The following is a 21,054-nucleotide window of genomic DNA, read 5'->3' as shown; positions in this document are numbered from 1 at the left end:
ACTACTTTTTTCCTTTGGAAAAATATCAATGGAAGTCAGAGGGCATATGACAGTTGTCAATGGCAGCACTTCATATCCAAGGGAAAATTACATGGCAAAAAAAAAAAAATCCAACCAACCAACCAAACAAACAAACAAAAAACCAGAACATTGTTCCAACTCTTCATTGTTCATCTCCCATTAATGCCAGATGTATCTTCCTGCTAGAGGCATGCACAAGTAGATTAAAGAGCTCTAGAAACTCCCTATGAAGAGGCATTGCAGAAACTCAAGCCTCTCCCTGGAGAACACCTTCTAACACCAGCCATCACTTAACATCAACCCCACTTAACAGTTTTACTGCAGTCTACTTACTGAACACCTTGACCAGGGTAGGTGCCTCAAACACGTTGTCCTCGGTCACTAGCATGCACACAAATCTCTTTTCGTCACTGATCTTTGCATTGTTGATAGACAGAGTGTAGTTTTCTGAGAGGCTCAGTCTGTCCTTGTACTCTGGTACATCATCATACTGCACACTTTTCTTTGTAGAAGATCTGAATGCAATAAATACTGGGGACCCATCAGGCTTTTCCTAAAAGTTAAAATAACAACATTGAAAATAAACATAATTCATGTATTTCAGAGCCATATTATTCCCTTCCATGCTCTTTTATATGGAATTTTGTTGCTGGTGATGTTGAAGCATGATGGTTTTTAGGTACCAGAATCACTTAAATCTTTGATTACTGAAAGAAAAATCACACTTCACATGGAGTGAAACTGTTGGTTCCCTCACAGGTTCATACAAATGGGGGAAATGAAAAGACCGAGCTCTCAGAGTTGGCACTCAACTTACACCTGTGGGACATCAATGGCTGTTTTGAATGGGTGTGATATGGTCTTGTTTACTATACATCTAAAAAATAGATAAAAACAAACACAAAAATAAAAAAAAAGTTCAGAAAAAAAATCGCTGAGGTGGTCAGTCACACAGTTGAGCTTGATATATGGCCTTAGGGATATCGGGCAGCTCTACCAGAAGCATTCGTTGCTTTAATTCCCACAGTTTAAATGTTCATATCTGACACCTAGCCTTGATGTGGTTGTCCATTACACCATGTACTCAATTTTCTTGGAGGAACGACATTCACCCTGACAAACCATCCTTTTCACTAAACAAGACTGAGATTAACCACTGAAAACTCGAGTGTTGCACCTAAGGTTTAAAATTGACTTTAAAAGGTTATCCTGAAAACATCAATGTAAGATGTAATCTGGCATAGGAAATGGTGCCAGGAACACTGGTCCATATGGCACCTTTCCCCCTCTGGTCTCACAAAATTTCCCTTACCTAGGGAACAAGTTAGTCTAAGATAGGGGCCAACTATTCCCTGTTATTTTCCTAACAAAGGTTTTGAGAACCTAACGTATAAAGAAACATGGTTAAAGGCTAAGCAAATATTAATATTCTATAGAAGCTTATTAGTTTGATTGGTTTCATTTTAAAATAACTATTAGTTTTGATTGCCAAGAATTTTTTTTAGGAACTCAAAAGTTTTAGTTTCTTATGTATATATGCACATATGTAAACATATCAAGAATATTTGTCTTAAATTTTTAGTCTTATCCCAGTTTAATAATACGAATATTTGCTTTAAGTTATTCCTTTATTGTGGGATATATGTTATCAGGATACCTTAGGTTTCCATACTCACTCTCTTGGCAAAAAATAATAATTGTTAATATTTTAGTACTTAATTACATGCCAGGTACTTACTTCAGGTTATCTGTATAGTGATTAGTGGTTATAACATTTATAAATACTTGTAAATTAGATTTACGTATCAGTCTTACTTGTAGGTTGGCCAATGAAAGTCACATTTTGTAGGATGACTTCTTATGGTCCCCACCAGTAAACCTCACTAGTGCAGAGATTTGAGAGCAGCCTGTCTGCCTTTAAAGGACACTGCAGTAATTCTGACAGTGATGAGATTCCTCTTCTGTATCAGTCATTGTGGTAGATATTCATGAAGAGGTTGAGGGAGGGGTAGGCTGGGGAAGGGTGAACAACTATTGTCCCCACCCAAGGGGAGTCTACAGTGATGGGGGGGGGAAGTCTAGCTCTCTTCTCCTTATGTTTGCTCACTTTCAGTTTTTCCAATCATTCTGCTCTTCTTCCAGCTGATTACATTAAATTAGAGCATGCACAGTGTTTCTGCAAATCAACACTGACTTGAGAGTCACTCAAATGCATCTCATTAAATTATTCCTGGAGCTTTGTGCTTAACTAACAATTTGAAAATAGCCATTATTGATTGGCTTCCAGCACTACTGTGTCAATTCAGCTTGTGTGGAATCTGGTTCCTATGTTATTCTTAAGATGTGCTTTTCTCTCACAAGAGTTCATTTTTCTTTTAGTTGATTCCATTTAGTTTGGTGGTCAATTTGTTCCTTGAGAACATGACATGGTAGAGTCAACGACTTGGAACTGGAGGATTTTGAATAGACTCTTTCCTCAACATTGCTCTTCCTCCTTTACAGAGAACAAGGAGTTCAGAATGACCTTGAGTGACCCGATAATGAGCACATACTAATGACACAGTGGGATGTGTCACCTACTTATCTTTTTTTCTGACATACATGCACAGCGTGGCTGGGTAGATGAACCCCATAGTTATAGCTGCTGACGTCTTAAGTCTGTACTTAGCAGTCAAATACTGCTACTGCGAAGTAGTTCGTTATGAATTAATCACTTAGCCCTCCCAACACTGTGAGGAAGATATCTCATTTTCATAGTGAGAAAATATGCTTAATTCACCTGTCAACAGATGACTCCATTGGTCTAATTTCAGAGCTGACTTTATAAGTGGCCATGCCTCTTTATTCCTTGAGTGTAAGCTTAGGCACTTTTGACAAAATGTATTTATTATAACACTTTTTTTAATAGGAGATATTTTAGGTAAAAAAAAGTTTGTGGTCAAATAAACCTAACAAATTAATCCAATCAAGGTCTCACACAATTCACAATACATTTAAACATAACTACTACTCTGAGAAATGTTGTAATAAACAGTTAATAAATCACCTGGTAACCAACAATGTTCTCCTTATGCAAATATCTGCAAATATTCAGGGACTAGGGAAATATGCTATTGTATTCCAGGAAGTGTCTATGTACTTGAACCTTACTCACTGCCACAAGTCCCTTGTGACCCTGCATTGGGAAACTGTACCACAAAGACCCCATCTGTTGATCTGTGTTCAACATTAATCTGTTAGCTTAGCTACCACTGCCACTTCCAGGATCTGTATTCTCCATTTCTAGACCCATCTGCACTGTTTTACCTGACATGCGATGAAGAACATAAGTGCAAGCAGTGGGTAAGATCAGCAGTCAAATGTACAGTTGATCTGTGATACCAACACAGAGAAGACTCAGCAACAGAAACAAAGTTGCTTGCCAGTTCTCATAGGAAATTTGAGTTCTCTAGGTTCTGGGATTCTAGGTACTAGGCTCTCTAGGTTCATCTAGCCTTTGCAGTAGCTGTACCACACAGAAACTAGTGAAGATGAAATGATTTCCTCCATAGAACTGTACTCTATACTCCCCTGAGAGTATTCCAGAACTCTGCCTTTCCCTGTGCCTCTAACACAGATGGACGGTTTAGACATAGATGATCTATGACTTTTGAGTTATTTATTAGATTCATTTAAAATAGCATTAGTTATATAAGCATGGGTTTTATCAACATATTCAATGCATTACATTTTTATATAGGTATGTACAGATAAAATAATATCATATGTCAGTATTATATTCTCATATATTTTCAAAACAAAAAAAAAAGAAAGAAAGAAAGAAAGAAGGAAAGAGGGAGGGAGAGTTTTATTTTAAAAACCAGAGGAAATTCATCAAGCCCCAGGAGGCTCACACTTACATATTTCCATTTGCCAAACATGAGGTTCTGAGGTACATCCAGTCTGCAAGGCATGACAATGGTATCTCCGTATGCTGAGTTGACAGTGTACCATCCGAGGCCTTAGGGCAAAAGGGAAAAGAGATTATGAGTGTTGTCCTGAAGCTATAGTCGAGGAACGCAGGAGAATTTACAAGCTGATTATGGCCTTTGCTGTATTTACTAGGAGTATATTTCAGAGAAACACGAAGCTGTACCAAAAATAGCATGCTCAGAGATCTCAAAATAGTTTGAAATACATTTTCAGGGAACCGATTATCAAATTTACCTCTTACAAAATTAAAACTAAGCGTCAAGGTCTAAAAAAATAGCTTAAGTAAGAACAAAACTTAACTTTATCTGGATGGAGAAAAGCTAGCATTTAAATAGCTGATTTTACAGACAAAAAAATCCCACTAAATTTTAACTTCTCATAATATATTAACATGCTAAAATTATAATACAAAAATCCCGTCCTCACAAAGAGATATTCACAAAGTGGCTAGTTGCTGCATTAGGGCATCAATCTAATTTATAATGTTGTTTGTTAGTCTGATACAGAAGAGAGAAAGAAACAGGTCATTTCATTCTTTATTCAGCTAAGTAATAAAAAATTAAAATGTGAAAAGAATAATTTTGATTAAAAATGTAAAATGCACTTTTCATAACCATGGAGTTTTGAAAAACCTTAAGGCTTTACAGACAAAGAAAAACAAATACCTTACATCCTTCCCCAAAAGGACCCTGTGAAAATACATTAATAACCTAGAAAGAGGAAATTGGAAGATGTAAGGGTAGGAGGGCGATTAAAACAAAACGAACAAACAAAAAACAGATAAGAGGGAGAATTTCCAGTCCTGGGGAGCACAGCAGTATGACTATAGCTCACAATAGCTTGCCATATGCTTTATAAGGAACTGGATGAGAGGAGCTTACATACATGAAACCATTATGAAGAAACGGTTACCTGATCCCAACAGGTTACCTGCCTGTTACCCTGATCCCATCAGAACATATAGATACACTACATCCTACTCTGTAAATACATAACTCATATGTGCTTATTAAAGAGAAAAATCACTGTGATATTTTCATTGGCAATAGTAGCAAGGAAGCATCTCAGATACTTCATCTTATTAGGCGTACAAAGCTCTTTAAGGTTTAAGAAACCCCCAGGTGAGAATCCATCAAGGAATGCCATAGGACCGAGCATGAAGGGGCTATTTTTCATCTGCAGGGGGAAAGCATAAGCAGATGTTATTTCATCCAGCAGGTGGTGCTAAAGGGCAAAGCTAAGGCAATCTGCGACACTCAATAAATAAAACCATCTTGGGACTTTCTGAACAGGGACCACTGGTAGCTGGATGGTAACTTTCACTGTTACCCATGATCTGTGTAGTATACAAGAAAAGCTTTACACCGGGATAGAAATCACCTATGTTATTAAGAGAGGAAGGTGACCAAATTCCTATTCTAAAATTCAATTGGTCAGGGGGCTACTTCTTCTCTAAACATGTCTCTAGGAACAAGAATACAAGGAGGAAATGTGTAGCACAGACTGTTTAAGCACTTTTTATCACTGTTAAGACACAGGATACTATGCAGAAGCTGCAAGACTATATTTTCATTTGGTATTTTAAAATAAAAGAATACATAAAATTGTTCATCATATACCCATTATCTGTTAAACTTTCCCATATTCTGTTCCTCATACTGAAATTATAACTCCCTTTGACATTAAACTATCAGATGTCAGAGGATCATAAAAGAACAGATGATATTTTATTCTTTAGTTTTCATTTCATATATTTTGCAATAAGAAGGATTAAACCCAGGGCCTCAGGCATGCTAGCCAAGTGAGCATACCAGGTCTAATACTGGACGTTCTTTTTTATTTTATCATCTTTTTAAGAATTGAAAATAGATTTTTTTCCTCTCATACAATACATCCCAAGTACAGTTACCCATCCCTCCACTCCTCCTAGCACCCCAACCTCCCCCAGATGCACTCTCCTTCCTTTACTTTTTCAGAAAAGAACAGGCCTCCAAAACCACAGCCAAACAGGACAAAAACAGATCCAACAAGACAAAATGAAAGCTCCCATATCAAGGCTGGCCAAAGCAGACCAATAGGAGCAAAAGAATCTCAACGGCATGTATACTGGCTTCCGTGGTTAGCGGTCTCACAAAAACACCCAAGCAAAAACACCCATAACATATATGCAGAGGACCTTGTGCAAACCTACGCACGTCCTATGCTTGCTGCTTCAATCCTTGTGGGCCCATGTGAGCCCCGCTTAGTTGATTCAGTGGACCATGGTCCCTTGGTGTCCTCCAACACCTCTGACTGCTACATAACACTGGACTTTTACATGTGTGATCTCTGACACGCACACTAGCATTGACTGGACTGCTCTAATCAAGACCCCGCTCTGGTTTTCTGCATCGGGTTCCTGCACGTGGGAATTTTCCCATGCATTTTGATTTGAGGCTAATCACAGAAACAGACCAACAAAGCCGCAGGAAGCCTGTGATTTCACCTTTTCTGGTAAAGCACTTGAGGGCAATGAGGAGTTGGCATCTCACCTTCGTCTGTGTCAGGTTGCTCCCTGCTAATCGGCTCCTGATTAGAAGGCGTTTTTTAGGAAACACCTTCTTTGACAATTGGTGCTGATTCCAAGGTGGGCGGAGCAATGCAGTTTGCAGAGCTTGGCATCCCTTTGTGTGAATCCTTCACAAGGCAAAGGGGAGTAAGCAAAGGCCTTTTCCAAAATGGTGATCGTTGCTCTTACCAGATACCATGTTTCTCTCCTACCCTTATGGAAGCTTCATGTTGTATACATATGCCAGATTTTATGACAGGTTTTAAAGCTGCATAAAGCCGAACTGTATCTTGTATTATTGCTATGAGCAGAGCACAACTGTGGCAAAGAACACACATTTTCAAATTTAGAAAAGTGATTTATTGCTTGAATGTGGTGACATCCTTTCCATTTTAATTATCTAATTAATGTATTTTGAGATCAGAAATAACTTATGACAATGGAACCTTGAGATATTCTTATTGCTTCCTCATATTTTTTTTTTTTTTGGTTCTTTTTTTCGGAGCTGGGGACCGAACCCAGGGCCTTGTGCTTCCTAGGTAAGCGCTCTACCACTGAGCTAAATCCCCAGCCCCTGCTTCCTCATATTTTAAAGGAATATTTTACATGGGTAGAGAACATGGATTTTTATCCTCTTAGGTTATTTACCATCATGAGGAGGAAAAACAAAACCTAAAAATAAACACAGTCCATAGTAGTTCAGGGAAGTCTCTCTTCCCTTTCCAGTGAGATTAAGAACTGTTTCTGCTTTTCGATTTACAAACAATACAAGAACATGCCCCTTTCATCTCTCGAGACCTCAAAGGAAAGAGTCATTGCTTTACTTGGTTTGAAAACTCCTGGGTCTCATTGTGTAGTGACAATGCTACATTGAAATCAGCTAGGACAGAACTCTAATAAAAGAAGAAACGCAAAGAAAATAAGACACACAACAAAAACAGGATGGCAGAGAAGGACCAACAGTAACAGACAGGATCTCTGTTCCATGGGCTCAGAAAAGGATAAGTACATTGGACCTCATGAGGAGCCATAAGAGTGCTTACCTGAGAATCAATTTTCAAGTTGGTTACAGTCATCAACTTGCTTCTAGTAAGTGCATATGACTTCCTGGTTCATCTGAGTGAATAATGAAAAATGTGCCTCTGTGGGAGAGCTGAGGTGTCTAACCTCCTAGAGATACAGTAACTGCAAAGGCCATGGCGATTTGGTGATGAATTAGTGTCCTAACTCCTGCAGATGTCTAAATCTTTGAGAGAAAGGGGCAGCAAGACCCAGAAAAACCTGTCACCCTGTGTGATTGTGTTTACGCCTTTTGTAGAAGAAAAAGACTTTTATCTTTAAACTACCAAATCTGAAAATTGAGTTCGGCTTACTGGAATTCTCCTGCAGTTTTCTTCCTGTAATAGTCATTAACTAAATTATTGAATTTTGTTCTCTACAGGTTATTTGGCACTATTAAAGCTATAAACCCTTTGTCATGTACTCTTTCATGAAGAGGCTGAACATACAACATAACACAGTAGACTGTGGATGTGCACAAAATGCTTGCATATGTGCATGCATATCCACGTGTTTATGTGTATATGTTTTTGTGCCTGAAGGTGCATCTGGGTGTGAATGAATGTGTCTATCTGGATAAAGAACAACCTCAAGTGTCTTTCTTCAGGTGCCATCTTTTTATGATGCCACCATTTCTCAGTGGACTGAAACTAAACAAGAAGGGTAGACTGGCTTGTCAGGGAGCATAGTGGCTATACCGATCCCCATCTTCCTGGTGCTGATATTACAAATGCCCAGATGAGCCATGGTACCTAGTTCTTCCTAACTCAGGCTCCTGTGTATGCAAGATAAGCACTTCACCAACAGCATTCCGTCCCTAGCCCATGATGTGCTGGTATACTCAGTCCATGTCATGTCTACACATGCAGTTTAGCTGGGTTAGAATGGTCCCTATGTAACGTGCCCTACCAATTCAAGGCACTTTGCTGAATACAATAGCTTGCAAAATGTCCTGACATAAAACAACATAATTTTTTATGCCGAGAAGTAGCGTATAATTAAAGCACTTTTTATAAAGTAGTATTATCCAACAAGCAAACACCCCAAAAGCAAAACAATAGAATTGGAAAGAAAGTAAAATGTAATAAACAAAATTTAAAAAAGATCTCTTGACCAAGTAATCCTGACCCATAACATCTCAAACAACTGAGTGTAAAATGCCCACTAATTATAACTGTGTATTTCTAAAGCAAACGATATGAAACATGTATCAAAAGAGAAATACTGAATTGTAAGTTAGGTGAATACTTTTGACTTCCAACAGAAATAATCATGAATGTAATGACTTTTATCATATTGGCGGCAAATGACTTTTCTATATAAATGAATTCTAAAGGTCAGAGTAATGATTCTCTTTGTATCACTGATGGAGTTCATACTCCTCTCTCATATTCTGGGCAGAAACAGAAGAGTATAGATGACAGAATGAGACTCAGATCCAGTATACTTCTGCATGCTCTAATTTAGCACGTGTAATTATTATTTGTTACTCTGATATTTTAATAGCATCTTTGTCCTTAGAAGCACTCATGGAGCTTTGAAGCTCTGTGTGGTGCCATGAAAGGGCTAAGCTGAGTTATAATGGGTTCAGAGCTTGTGATGTAAGAACTAAATCATAGTTTCACTGAGATTTCACACAACTTGAACAAATTGCTGGGGTGGGGTGAGGTAGAAAGATGTTTGTTACTGAAAACTCCCTTTGTGCTTACTTGGTTGATTGTGATATGTAACTGTGCTGATACTCTTCTCTACCATAGCAATACTTGAACTGAGCAGCTCTAGATGATGTGTAAATACTTTTTGATTTTAGTTTATAGCAGTTTTGGTGACATCTGACATTTTAGGTTAGAGCTACCTTCATTATAAGAGGGACTGGACTGTGTCTTTTGAGGTTCTTGGGGCACCTCTAACAGTACTCCTCTTCCCCCTCTATGAAAATTCAAAGCCTATAGAAGTGATAATTGTCATTTCATACACAAAATTACCCCAAACCCTATCCACTCAGAAACTTGGGTTGATTTATAGCTATTGTTTTTTTCCCATGAAACTATTTTTTTTTTTTTTTGGTCTTCTACATTTGGTTGTTTGTTTGAGAGTCTCTCTGTATAGCCTTGGTTGACCTGAAACTTGCACTGTAGATCAGGTTGGCCGAAAACTCAACAATCCATATGCCTCTGTCTCCCAAGTACTAGGATTAAAGACTAAGTTCTGTAAGGCAAAGGACACCATAAATAAGACAAAATGGCAGCCTGCAATGAGAAAGATTTTGACTAAGTCTACAGCTGATAGTGGGCTGATATCCAAAAATGTATAAAGAACTCAAGAATCTTGGCATCAACAAATCAAATAATCCAATTTTAAAAATGGTGTACAAAAAATGGGCTACAGATCTAAACAGAGAATTCTTGATAAAGACATCTCTAATGGCCAAGAAGCACTTAAGAGATGTTCAAAATCCTTAGTCATCAGGATTAGGAAAATCAAAACAGCTCTGAGATTCCAAAATCTTAGCTAAGATTAAAACAACAACAACAGATTGCTCATGCTGGAAAGGGTGTAGAGCAAGGGAACACCCCTCCATTGTTGCTAGAAGTGCAAACTTGTACAACTACTAAAAATTTGGGGGTTATCAGAAATTTGGGAATAGATATACCTCAACTCCCTGGTATACCACTCCTGGGCATATACCCAAAAGATGCTCCACTGTAACACATGGACACTTGTGCAACTATGTTCATAGCAGCCTTATTTATATTAGCCAGAAGCTGGAAAGAATCCAGATGCCCTTCAACAGAGGAATGGATACAGAAAATGTGGTACATCTAGACAATTGAGTATCAACCAACCATTAGAAAAAACAGTATCATGAAATTTGCAAGCAAATAGATGGAACTTGAGAAGATCATCCTGAGTGAGTAACCCAGACAGAGAAAGACAAACATGTACTCATGAGTGGATATTAGCCCTAAAGTACAGGATAACTGTGCTATAATCTACATATCCAAAGAAACTAAATAGTGAGGAGGGACCAATGGGGGGCACTTGAGTCTCTCTAAGGGGAAATACCTTAGACACTTGGGTTGGATGGAGGGAGGTGACTGGATAGGGAAGGGGTTGGGAATGGGAAGAGGAGGGATTAGGTCTGGGGAGGATGGAGATAGAGAGTACTGGGAAAGATAGCTGGATGCTGGAGCATTTCTGGGATGAGCTAGAACCCTAGGACAATGGAAAATCCCAGGAATCTATGAGGATGACCCTAGCTAATACTCTTAGCAATGGCGGACAAAGAGCCTGAACTGGCCATCTCCTGTAACCAGGCAAAATTTCTAATGGTTGGGACACCAACCCTGTCATGAACCCTTAGACCCATGACTTTTCCTGATGACAAGACATGCAGAAATAAAGATGAAGCATAAATTGAGGGACTGTCCAAACAATGAGTGGCCCAATTTGAGAACCGTGCCATGAGAGAACCCACTGTGACACTAGTAATGATATTCTCCTCTGAGTGGAGACAGAAGCCTAGCGTAACTGTTATCTGAGACAGCAGCAGATGGAAACAGATACAAAGACCCACAGCCAAACATTGAGTGGAACTTGTGGAATCCTGTGGAAGAGGAAGAGAAAGAATGGAAGGAGTCATAAACGTAAAGAACACTGTAAGAAAACCTAAAGAAGCAATTAACTTGGGCATATAGGTACTGAACTGTCAAATAAGAAGCATGCATGGGTCCAAAGTAGGCCTTCTGATCATATGTCACAGTTGTGCAGCTGGGTCTCCACACAGGACTCAGGAGCAGATGCTCTCTCTGACTACATTGTCTACCTTTGGATCCCTTTCCCCTAACTGGGCTGCCTTGTCTAGCATCAAAAGATAGAAGACGTTCCTAGTCTTACTGCAATTTGATATGCCAATGCTGGTTGATATTCGTGGGAGACCTCCCCTCTTCTGAAGAGAAGGGAGAAGTTATATAAAGTAAATAAATAACTTAATAAAGAAAAAAACTGGACATGTGCCACCTCCACCCACCAAAACTGGCTCCAATGAAACTGTGGTTTTCAGTGAAGAAATTTTTGAAGTAAAATAAAATCTTAATGTAGGACAAAATAATGACCGAATTCAGGTGGAGGGATAGAGGTAGAAGTGGCATACAGAGACACTTCCTTTCCACCAAATCTGAACTCCCCACTTAATGCTTTACAGTGGATTGCAACTCTAGGATTTGATTTCCAATCATTTTATAGAAAAGACAATTTTTTAGAATTCACAAATCAACGACAGTATGGATCATACCACTAATGAATTATAAACCATATATACCATGCATATTTTATTTAATACAACAAGATATCATAGTTCTAATGGTGAAGAGTGAAGTTCACATTTTGAAAGTGCTAGCTAACCCTACTATTTTATGATTTAGACATTGGTAGTTTTTCATCTTAGAATTGCTCTGATAACCCTTTACATTGAAGTAGAATTTAAGATTTTCTTCACAGTTATATATACACATAAATTAATTGTCAATATATACATACATGGTCAAATATGTGTGTGTGTGTGTGTGTGTGTGTGTGTGTGTGTGTGTGTGTGCACTCAGGTGTGTGAATTTGCAATGGATGATTGATAGAGTAGAATATTTGATAAAATCTAATGTCATTTTGACAAACAGAGTGAAGAACTTTTCCCTCCCTTCTCCATTGTTTTTGTCAATTTTCCTTCAACTAACTTGGGAACTTAGAAATTGAGTTGGGTCTTTCAATATCAGGAAACCTTGCTCAAAGTTGACCTTCAGTGTGGCCTACCACAAATGTCACATCTTATCACTCACATACAACTGAATTATGCCCGTGAATAAGAAAAATAGCAATTTTCTCCTCCCTTCCCTCTCCACTTCCTGTAATTAAAAATATGTCACAGTAGACATTTTAGAGTAATGATCAGGCCACTGTGGAATAATACTTGAAAGGAAACGACTATCCCATTAAACTATAAATTAGCATTAGTACTGAGATTGTATTTTAAGGTGTATACTTTTCATTTTCACCTGCAAAATTGGCAGTTTATAATACTCTAAGTAGTCATCACTTCATCAGATTATAGGTCAACATAATAATCCTTGTTATGTGACAGGACCACATAAATGAAGTTCAAAATATTATATTGGGGCTTGCACTGCTGTGCTGACATTACCATTTATGTCTACCTGCACATGTATATCATAAGGAAACATGGACTGGCCTATCTTGCTAGGTAATTAGGGATTCTTCCACTATTAAGGGTAATGACCTATTGCTTCCTCTTTTTATTTTTTAGCATTCTTTGGGCCCATCCATTCTGACTGATTTTTCCATGCATCTTTCACAAGGCCTGTCTACTCATATATTAAGTCAAGCATCAAGTGTTTAGCAAGCATATATTTCAGGCAGAATGCTAGGTGTGCTTTGTGAAGGAAATAAATAAATGAAATAAGGGGTCTGCTTCCTTAATATGGGTGCATAACAAAGCCTGTGCTACAGGAATGTGAACAAGGAATCCCAACAATGAGTCTGGGGATATTGCTTAAAGCTCCTTAGAGGAAATTCCACTGGACTGGAACAGTAAAAGGTTTTCATAAGTGGGAGATAACAGACTGCCTCAGAGGTGCATGAGGCAGGGCATCAAGAAGTGCTGGTGGAATTTTTGGGGTCACTTAAGTATACAATCATATCACCTGCAAATAGTGATATTTTAACATCTTCCTTTACAATGTCTATACCTTTATCTCCTTTGTTGTCTAATTGCCTTTGCTAGGACTTTGAGTACTATATAAAATAGGTAGGGAGAGAGTGGGCAGCCTTGTCTAGTCCCTGATTTTAGTGGTATTGCTTCAAGTTTCTCTCCATTTAGTTTGATATTGGCTACTGGTTTGCTGTATATTGCTTCTACTATGATTAGGTTTGGGCCTTGAATTCCTGATTGTTCCAAGATTTTATCATGCAGAGAATCCCTAAACCTGATAAAGAATGACAGTAAAGAAGATGGATATAAAATTAACTCAAACAAATCAGTAGCTTTTCTCTACCCAAAGGATAAACAGGTCGAGAAAGAAATTAGGGAATTGAAACCCTTCATAATAGTCACAAATAATATGAAATACCCTGGTGTGACTCTAACCAAGCAAGTGAAAGATCTGTATGACAAGAACTTCAAGTCTCTGAAGAAAGAAATTGAGGAAGATCTCAGAACATAGAAAGCTCTCCCATGCTCATGGATTGGCAGGATTAATATTGTAAAAATGGCCATCTTTCTGAAAGCAATCTACAAATTCAATGTAATACCTATCAAAAATCCATCTCAATTCTTCATAGAGTTAGAAGAGCAATTTGCAAATTCATTTGGAATAACAAAATCCCAGGAAAGTGGAAACTACTTTCAACAATAAGAGAACTTCCAGGGAAAACACCATCCCTGACGTCAAGCAGTATTACAAAGCAGTAGTCATAAAAACTGTATGGTATTAGTACAGAGACAGGTAGATAGATAAGTGGAATAGAACTGAAGACCAAAAATGAACCCACACACCTATGGTCACTTGATCTTTGACAAAGGGGCTAAAACCATCCAATGGAAAAAAAGAGCATTTTCAACAAATGGTGCTGATTCACCTTGCCATCAACATGTAGAAAAATGCAAATTGATTCATTCTTATCTCCTTGTACAAAGCTCCAGTCCAAGTGAATCAAGGACCTCCACATAAAACCAGATACACTGAAACTAATAGAAGAGAAAGTAGGGAAGAGCCTCGAACACATGGAAGCAGGGGAAAATTCCCTGAACAGAGTACCAATGGCTTATGCTCTAAGATCAAGAATTGACAAATAGGACTGCAGAAAATTGTAAAGCTTTTGTAAGGCAAAAGACATTGTCAATAGGACAAAATGGCAACAAACAGATTGGAAAAAGATCTTTACCAATCCTAAATCTGATAGAGGGCTAGTATCAAATATATACAAAGAACTCAAGAAGTTAGACTCAAGAGAACCAAACAACCCTATTAAAAATGGTGTACAGAAATCAAAACAACCCTGAGATTTCACCTCACACAAGTGAGAATGGCTAAGATCAAAAACTCAGGTGACAGCAAATGCTGGCGAGGATGTGGAGAAAGAGGAACACTCCTCCATTGTTGGTGGTATTGCAGACTGGTACAACCATTCTGGAAATCAGTCTGGAGGTTCCTCAGAAAATTGGACATTGAACTGCCTGAGGATCCAGCTATACCTCTCTTGGGCATATACCCACAAGATGCCCCAACATATAAAAAAGACACGTGCTCCACTATGTTCATCGCAGCCTTATTTATAATAGCCAGAAGCTGGAAAGAACCCAGATGCTCTTCAACAGAGGAATGGATACAGAAAATGTGGTACATCTACACAATGGAATATTACTCAGCTATCAAAAACAACGACTTTATGAAATTCGTAGGCAAATGGTTGGAACTGGAAAATATCATCCTGAGTGAGCTAACCCAATCACAGAAAGACAAACATGGTATGCACTCATTGATAAGTGGCTATTAGCCCAAATGCTTGAATTACCCTAGATGCCTAGAACACATGAAACTCAAGATGGATGATCAAAATGTGAATGCTTCACTCCTTCTTTAAAAGGGGAACAAGAATACCCTTGGCAGGGAATAGAGAGGCAAAGATTAAAACAGAGACAGAAGGAACACCCATTCAGAGCCTGCCCCACATGTGGCCCATGCATATACAGCCACCCAATTAGACAAGATGGATGAAGCAAAGAAGTGCAGGCAGACAGGAGCCGGATGTAGATCTCTCCTGAGAGACACAGCCAGAATACAGCAAATACAGAGGCGAATGCCAGCAGCAAACCACTGAACTGAGAACAGGACCCCCGTTGAAGGAATCAGAGAAAGAACTGGAAAGCTTGAAGGGGCTCGAGACCCCATATGAACAACAATGCCAAGCAACCAGAGCTTCCAGGGACTAAGCCACTACCTAAAGACTATACATGGACTGACCCTGGACTCTGACCTCATAGGTAGCAATGAATATCCTAGTAAGATCACCAGTGTAAGGGGAAGCCCTGGGTCCTGCTAAGACAGAACCCCCAGTGAATGTGATTGTTGGGGGGAGGGCAGGAATGGGGGGAGGATGGGGAGGGGAACATCCATAAAGAAGGGGAGGGGGAGGGGTTAGGGGGATGTTGGCCCGTAAACCAGGAAAGGGAATAACACTCGAAATGTAAATAAGAAATACTCAAGTTAATAAAAAAATGGTGTACAGAGATAAACAAAGAATTTCCAACTGAAAAATATTGAATGGATAAGAAGCACCTAAAGAGATGTTTGATATCCTTAGTCATCAGCAAAATACAAATCACAACAACCCTGAGATTCTACCTCACACCAGTCAGAATGACTAAGATAATTAACTCAGGTTACAGCAGATGCTGGAGAGGATTTGGAGAAAGAGGAACACTTCTTCAATGTTGGTGGGATTGCAGACTGGTACAAATATTATGGAAATCAGTCCGGTGGTTCCTCAGAATACTGGACATAGTACTACTCAGCTATACCACTCTGGGTTATATACTCAAAAGATGCTCCAACATATCACAAGGACACATGCTCTTCTATGTTTATAGCAGCCTTATCTATAAGAGTCAGAAGCTTGAAAGAACCTAGATGTCTTTCAACAGAGGAATGGATACAGAAACTGTGGTACATGTACACAATGGAGTACTACTCAGTTATTAAAAATAATGAGTTCATGAAATTCTTAGGCAAATGGATTGAACTAGAAAATATCATCCTGTGTGATGTAACCCAGTTGCAAAAGAAAACACATGGTATGCACTCACTGAGAAGTGGATATTAACCCAGAAGCTTAGAACACCCAAGGTACAATTCACAGATCACATGAAGTTCAAGAGGAAGGAAGACCAATGTGTGGATGCTTCAATCTTCTTAGAAAGGGGAGCAAAATTCTCAAGGGAGGAAATATGGAGACAAACTGTGGAGCCAAAAGAAACACCATGCAGAGACTGCACCACCTGAGGATCCACCCCATATATTGACACCAAACCCAGATACTATTGTGGATGCCATGAATTACTTGCTGACAGGAGCCTGATATAGCTGTCTCCTGAGAGACTCTGCCAGAATCTGACAAATAATACAGAGGTGGATGCTCTGAGTTAACCAATGGACTGAGCTTGGGGTCTCCAATGGAGGAGTTAGAGAAAGGACTGAAGGCACTGAAGGGGTTTGCAACCCCATATGAAGAACAATAATATTAATGAACCAGACCTCCCAGAGCTCCCAGGAACTAAACCAACAACCAAAGAGTACTTATGAAGGAACCTATGGCTCCAACTGCATATGTATCAGAGGATGGCATTTTCCGGAATTAATAGGAGGAGAGGCCCTTGGTCCTGGGAAGGCTTCATGCCCCAGTGCAGGGAAATGCCAGGGCATGGAGGCGGGATTGGGTAGATAGGTGGGGGATCACCTTCATAGAAGCAGGGTGAGGGGGGAAAGGATAAGGGCTTTCCAGAGGAGGGGAAATGTAAATAAATAAAGTATCTGACAGACAGAGAGATGGAGAAGAGAGAGAGAGAGAGAGAGAGAGAGAGAGAGAGAGAGAGAGAGAGAGAGAGAGAGAGAGAGAGATATGCTGGTGACATGGCTTTGTCTCTTAGGGCAGACTCAATTTTATTATTATTATTAATTGCCACAGAACAGATCTTTAGTTTTCACAAAGAACACGTCCTAACGCAGGCACTTTTCCAGATTCACAAATCACATAAGGCTTCTCTCGTATAATGAAATGAGATAGTAGAGATTGTTACTTTCTTCTTTCTTTTGTTAGCAGCATTTGCACTGACATTTTATTTTTGAGCAGGTTAAGAATTTTATTTAGAAAAAAATCCAAAATCAATATTTAAGAAATCATTTTTGTCATTATGATAAAATTACATAATTTTTCCCTTGCCTTTCATTTGTCCAAACTCTTCCACATAATCCTCCTTGCCCTCTCTCAAATTCATGGCCTTTTTTTTTCATTGATTTGCGTTGTGTTGCATGTGCTAATGCACACGCAAGCACACATGCACGCACACACACATGCACACACACACACACACACACACACTACACATTCCTAACATTCCTAAATATAACCTTCTCACTCTCATAATACCATTTCTATGCATACTTTTCAGAGCTGACCATTTGGTGTTGGATAACCAAGGGATGTGCTCTTCCCTGGGGAAGTGAAGTCATGGATCTTGCAGGAGATCTGCAGCTACCCCCTTACTAAAACAGCATAATCCCTAACTACTCTCTCATGTTTTTGTCCTTGTACTCACAGTAGTTATCACCCATCTGAGAAGGAACTTCTCACTGCGACAAAGTCCATTACAGAAAACCACAACCTATCAAGGTGCAGAGTTGGGGAGCCCAGTCTCAATGAATACACCAGAAAGCAATTCCTTCACCCTTAGAAGGTTCAGGAGCATTGTGCAAGAAGGAAAAGAAGAGCCAGAGGTTCAGGAAGTTTGTTGTAAAATTATGTTTTCTAGGGGTTTCAGGAGCTATACCCATGAAGTTTCACCAATACGACTGCCTAAATATGAGCTGAAAAGGATAACAACAATAGCAAGCCAAATTGAACTGGGAATACAGGCAACTAAGGAATGCTCACAGAGAGACACCAACAAACAATCAAACAAACAAAAAGTAACTTGTGGACAATTCCTTTATTGAGAGTTATCTCTTGGACTTTTAGTCCAGAAATTTTTCTGTATTTGTCATAATTCCTTAATTTGGGGATCCATGAATAAGATTTAAGACATCTGTAAGTCCTCTTAAATAACACTCAAAAACATGTTAGTTTATGAAATAGTAAAATGAATATTTATAGGAAGAGGATGTAAATAATAAATTGAATTGCTAAAGGTAATGTAGATGAGGAATAGAAACTTGAAGTTCGCTCTAAGCTGAACAGAACTTAGAGAAGTACAATTATCTATATAGAGATGCCTACCATTTCCCTTCCTGGAAATCTGTTCTACAACAGCATGCACATGTATGTACAGTCATACAGAGCAGCATTACTACAAATGCTGGACACTGAAAGAACAAAAATGTGTATTAATATAAAATAACATTTTTTAGACATTTATCTTTATGAACACCTTGGGAAGAAATGAGAACACATATAACATTTTTCTTCATTATGTAAATGTTTTTGTTTAATAATTTAAAGTAAACAATCATTAATTTATTTATTGAACAATGGGTAGTCACTTGGTGCCAAGTGCTGCTGGAGGTGAGGTGTTTGGATTTATGTATTTTAAATCCTTTTTTAAAAAAGGATTTTAAGAAAGGGAGAAATTTCCATTTTATTTCTTCATTATCCTGACAGACATTTGATGGCAATTCCAGTGTTTTATTTTGAAATTTTCTGATATATTCTCAAGTTTGGAGAACCACAGTCATAATGTTTAAGCTAGCCTAACAGTGTGTTATACATGTGTAATCCAAGAATTTGGGAGATGTATCTAGGAGGAAACAAGTTACACTGTAAGTTTTAGGCTACCCTGGGCTATGGGAGATCCAGTCTCAACCCTATCCCCACACAGTGTACAAGTTGAAGTCCATGTATACAAAACTGAGAGAAAATCTGTAACATCAATTAGTCCACATCTTTTCTAACAGATGTGAACTTACTTTTGCAATGTTACTAATGACTCTAATATCTTGGTATTGTTTTTTTTTCTTTCTCCAGGAACTCCATACATTGTTTTGTTCTGAGAAGGGAATTGAAATGATTGTGTCACAATGGGATCTTTGTGTTACAAGTCATCACTCATTCTTAAGAGATGAGTTTTTGAATAAGCAATAAAAGCCATGCCAATGGACCAAGGTACAGGTTCTTAAACAGTTGACCAGCTCAAGCACTTAAAAATGTTTCTTGCTCTGATTCTTTGTGGGAAGAGGTATACAGTGAGCCAAAATATTTAGATTGCATATATAAAATCGAAATTTTATTTTAAAGAAAATTCCCACAATGAATGAAAACAAATAGAAGAAATTATTGTGTTTTCTTTTTTTTTTGCATTTACTCATGATAAAAGTAAAAATTATGTATGTGAATTAGAAATTTATGTGAACTGGTTACAGGCTATTTTTTTTAATCCATCTAATTATTTAGACTTGATGATACATCTTTAAGAGCTGCATGAAAAGATTCTCTGCTCAGAGACTTGGCTCATATAATGAAAATAATGAACAAAATCTTACTTTTCATTTGTCCATTCCCTCAATTCATTTTCTCACATTAGATTGTTCCTGTCCAGGGTTTGTCTGTTTGTTTGCTTAACTACTTGAACTAAAGAAGAAGTGGAAAAAATAAACTTATTTTGAACACTCCCTGGGTTTAAATAATGCAATCATTTAGGCATTATCTCAGCAGGAAACACCAGGTTAACTATTAGCACAGTATCATTGCTATGCTAGTGGATAGAAACCCCATAGAGTTTACCATGTGAGTAATTTGAAGTTGTGGATACACTTGAATTACTTTAGCCAGAAGAATAGCGGTACTGTATTCACACAAACACAACCAACAGAAAGCAGCCCCAAGGCTTCACAAAGGACTTTAAGTACATCATGTGAAGTAATGGAAACTTCTGGAATTTAGGCAAGTCTGTCTTCAGAAAGAGTTCACAGCTATTATGACATGATTAACTTTGTTTTCTTCAAATATTGCAATACCATGACAACAAAGGACATCTTGATAAGAGAAAGTCAAAGGCTTCCTTGATAGCTAAGTCAAACTCCCAAACAACAAACTTCTAATAACCTTAATAGTTCTTAATATGCCTTAGAAAAAATATATCCCAAAGAGTTTTAAGCAGTAAGATTACCATTGTTGTCAGACAGCATTCTCTAATAAGAGCTTGTTTTATTGTGTTGCAATAGCATTTTTAGAAAGGTTCAACCCCACTGGAATAACAGACATAAAGAAGTCAATTTCATATTACTAAGGCTAACAAGTGGATTGATGGGGCTTCAAATAAACAGTAGATTTCTGCTTCTGGGTTGGTTGAACGATTTGTTTTGGGATACTGCATTTTGCATATTTCACATTAAGCATGTGAGTTAGTTTGAGAAATGTCTACATTGGTTGAAACTGATCTTTCTTGTTTTTTCCTCATGCATCCCAATTCACATTTTCTGTATCTCTCTTAGTTATAGAGCTGTGTAATCAAACATGATAAATCACAAAGTTTAAAAGCTATTTATTAAGTTGATCAACATAGCTGATGAGACTACTAGATGATTCCCAAGCTAAGATGCTTTTAATCAGTATATATCAGGGAATTTTCCATGTAAGTTAAAGTCTTAGGAAGAAAATTACATTTCTGTGACTTT

At 38.2% G+C, this 21,054-nt stretch overlaps 1 protein-coding gene across 4 annotated transcripts in view; it reads right to left on the bottom strand.

Annotated features, from left to right (window-relative positions):
- Alcam (activated leukocyte cell adhesion molecule) overlaps positions 1-21,054 on the bottom strand; it is a 201,793-nt gene that overhangs the window by 46,565 nt on the left and 134,174 nt on the right. For all 4 annotated transcript variants that reach the window (NM_001431413.1, NM_001431414.1, NM_031753.3 and 1 more), the window contains exons 2-3: positions 3,921-4,021; positions 355-574 (exon numbers count right to left, since the gene is read on the bottom strand). In NM_001431413.1, coding sequence (NP_001418342.1) covers positions 355-574; positions 3,921-4,021 — 321 coding nt within the window. The remainder of the gene's footprint in view (positions 1-354; positions 575-3,920; positions 4,022-21,054) is intronic.

This window comes from Rattus norvegicus, chromosome 11 (assembly GCF_021556685.1).
Source record: "Rattus norvegicus strain SHRSP/BbbUtx chromosome 11, alternate assembly SHRSP_T2T, whole genome shotgun sequence".
In the NCBI taxonomy this organism is placed as follows: domain Eukaryota; kingdom Metazoa; phylum Chordata; class Mammalia; order Rodentia; family Muridae; genus Rattus; species Rattus norvegicus.
This window is presented reverse-complemented; position numbering and strand designations above follow the sequence as displayed.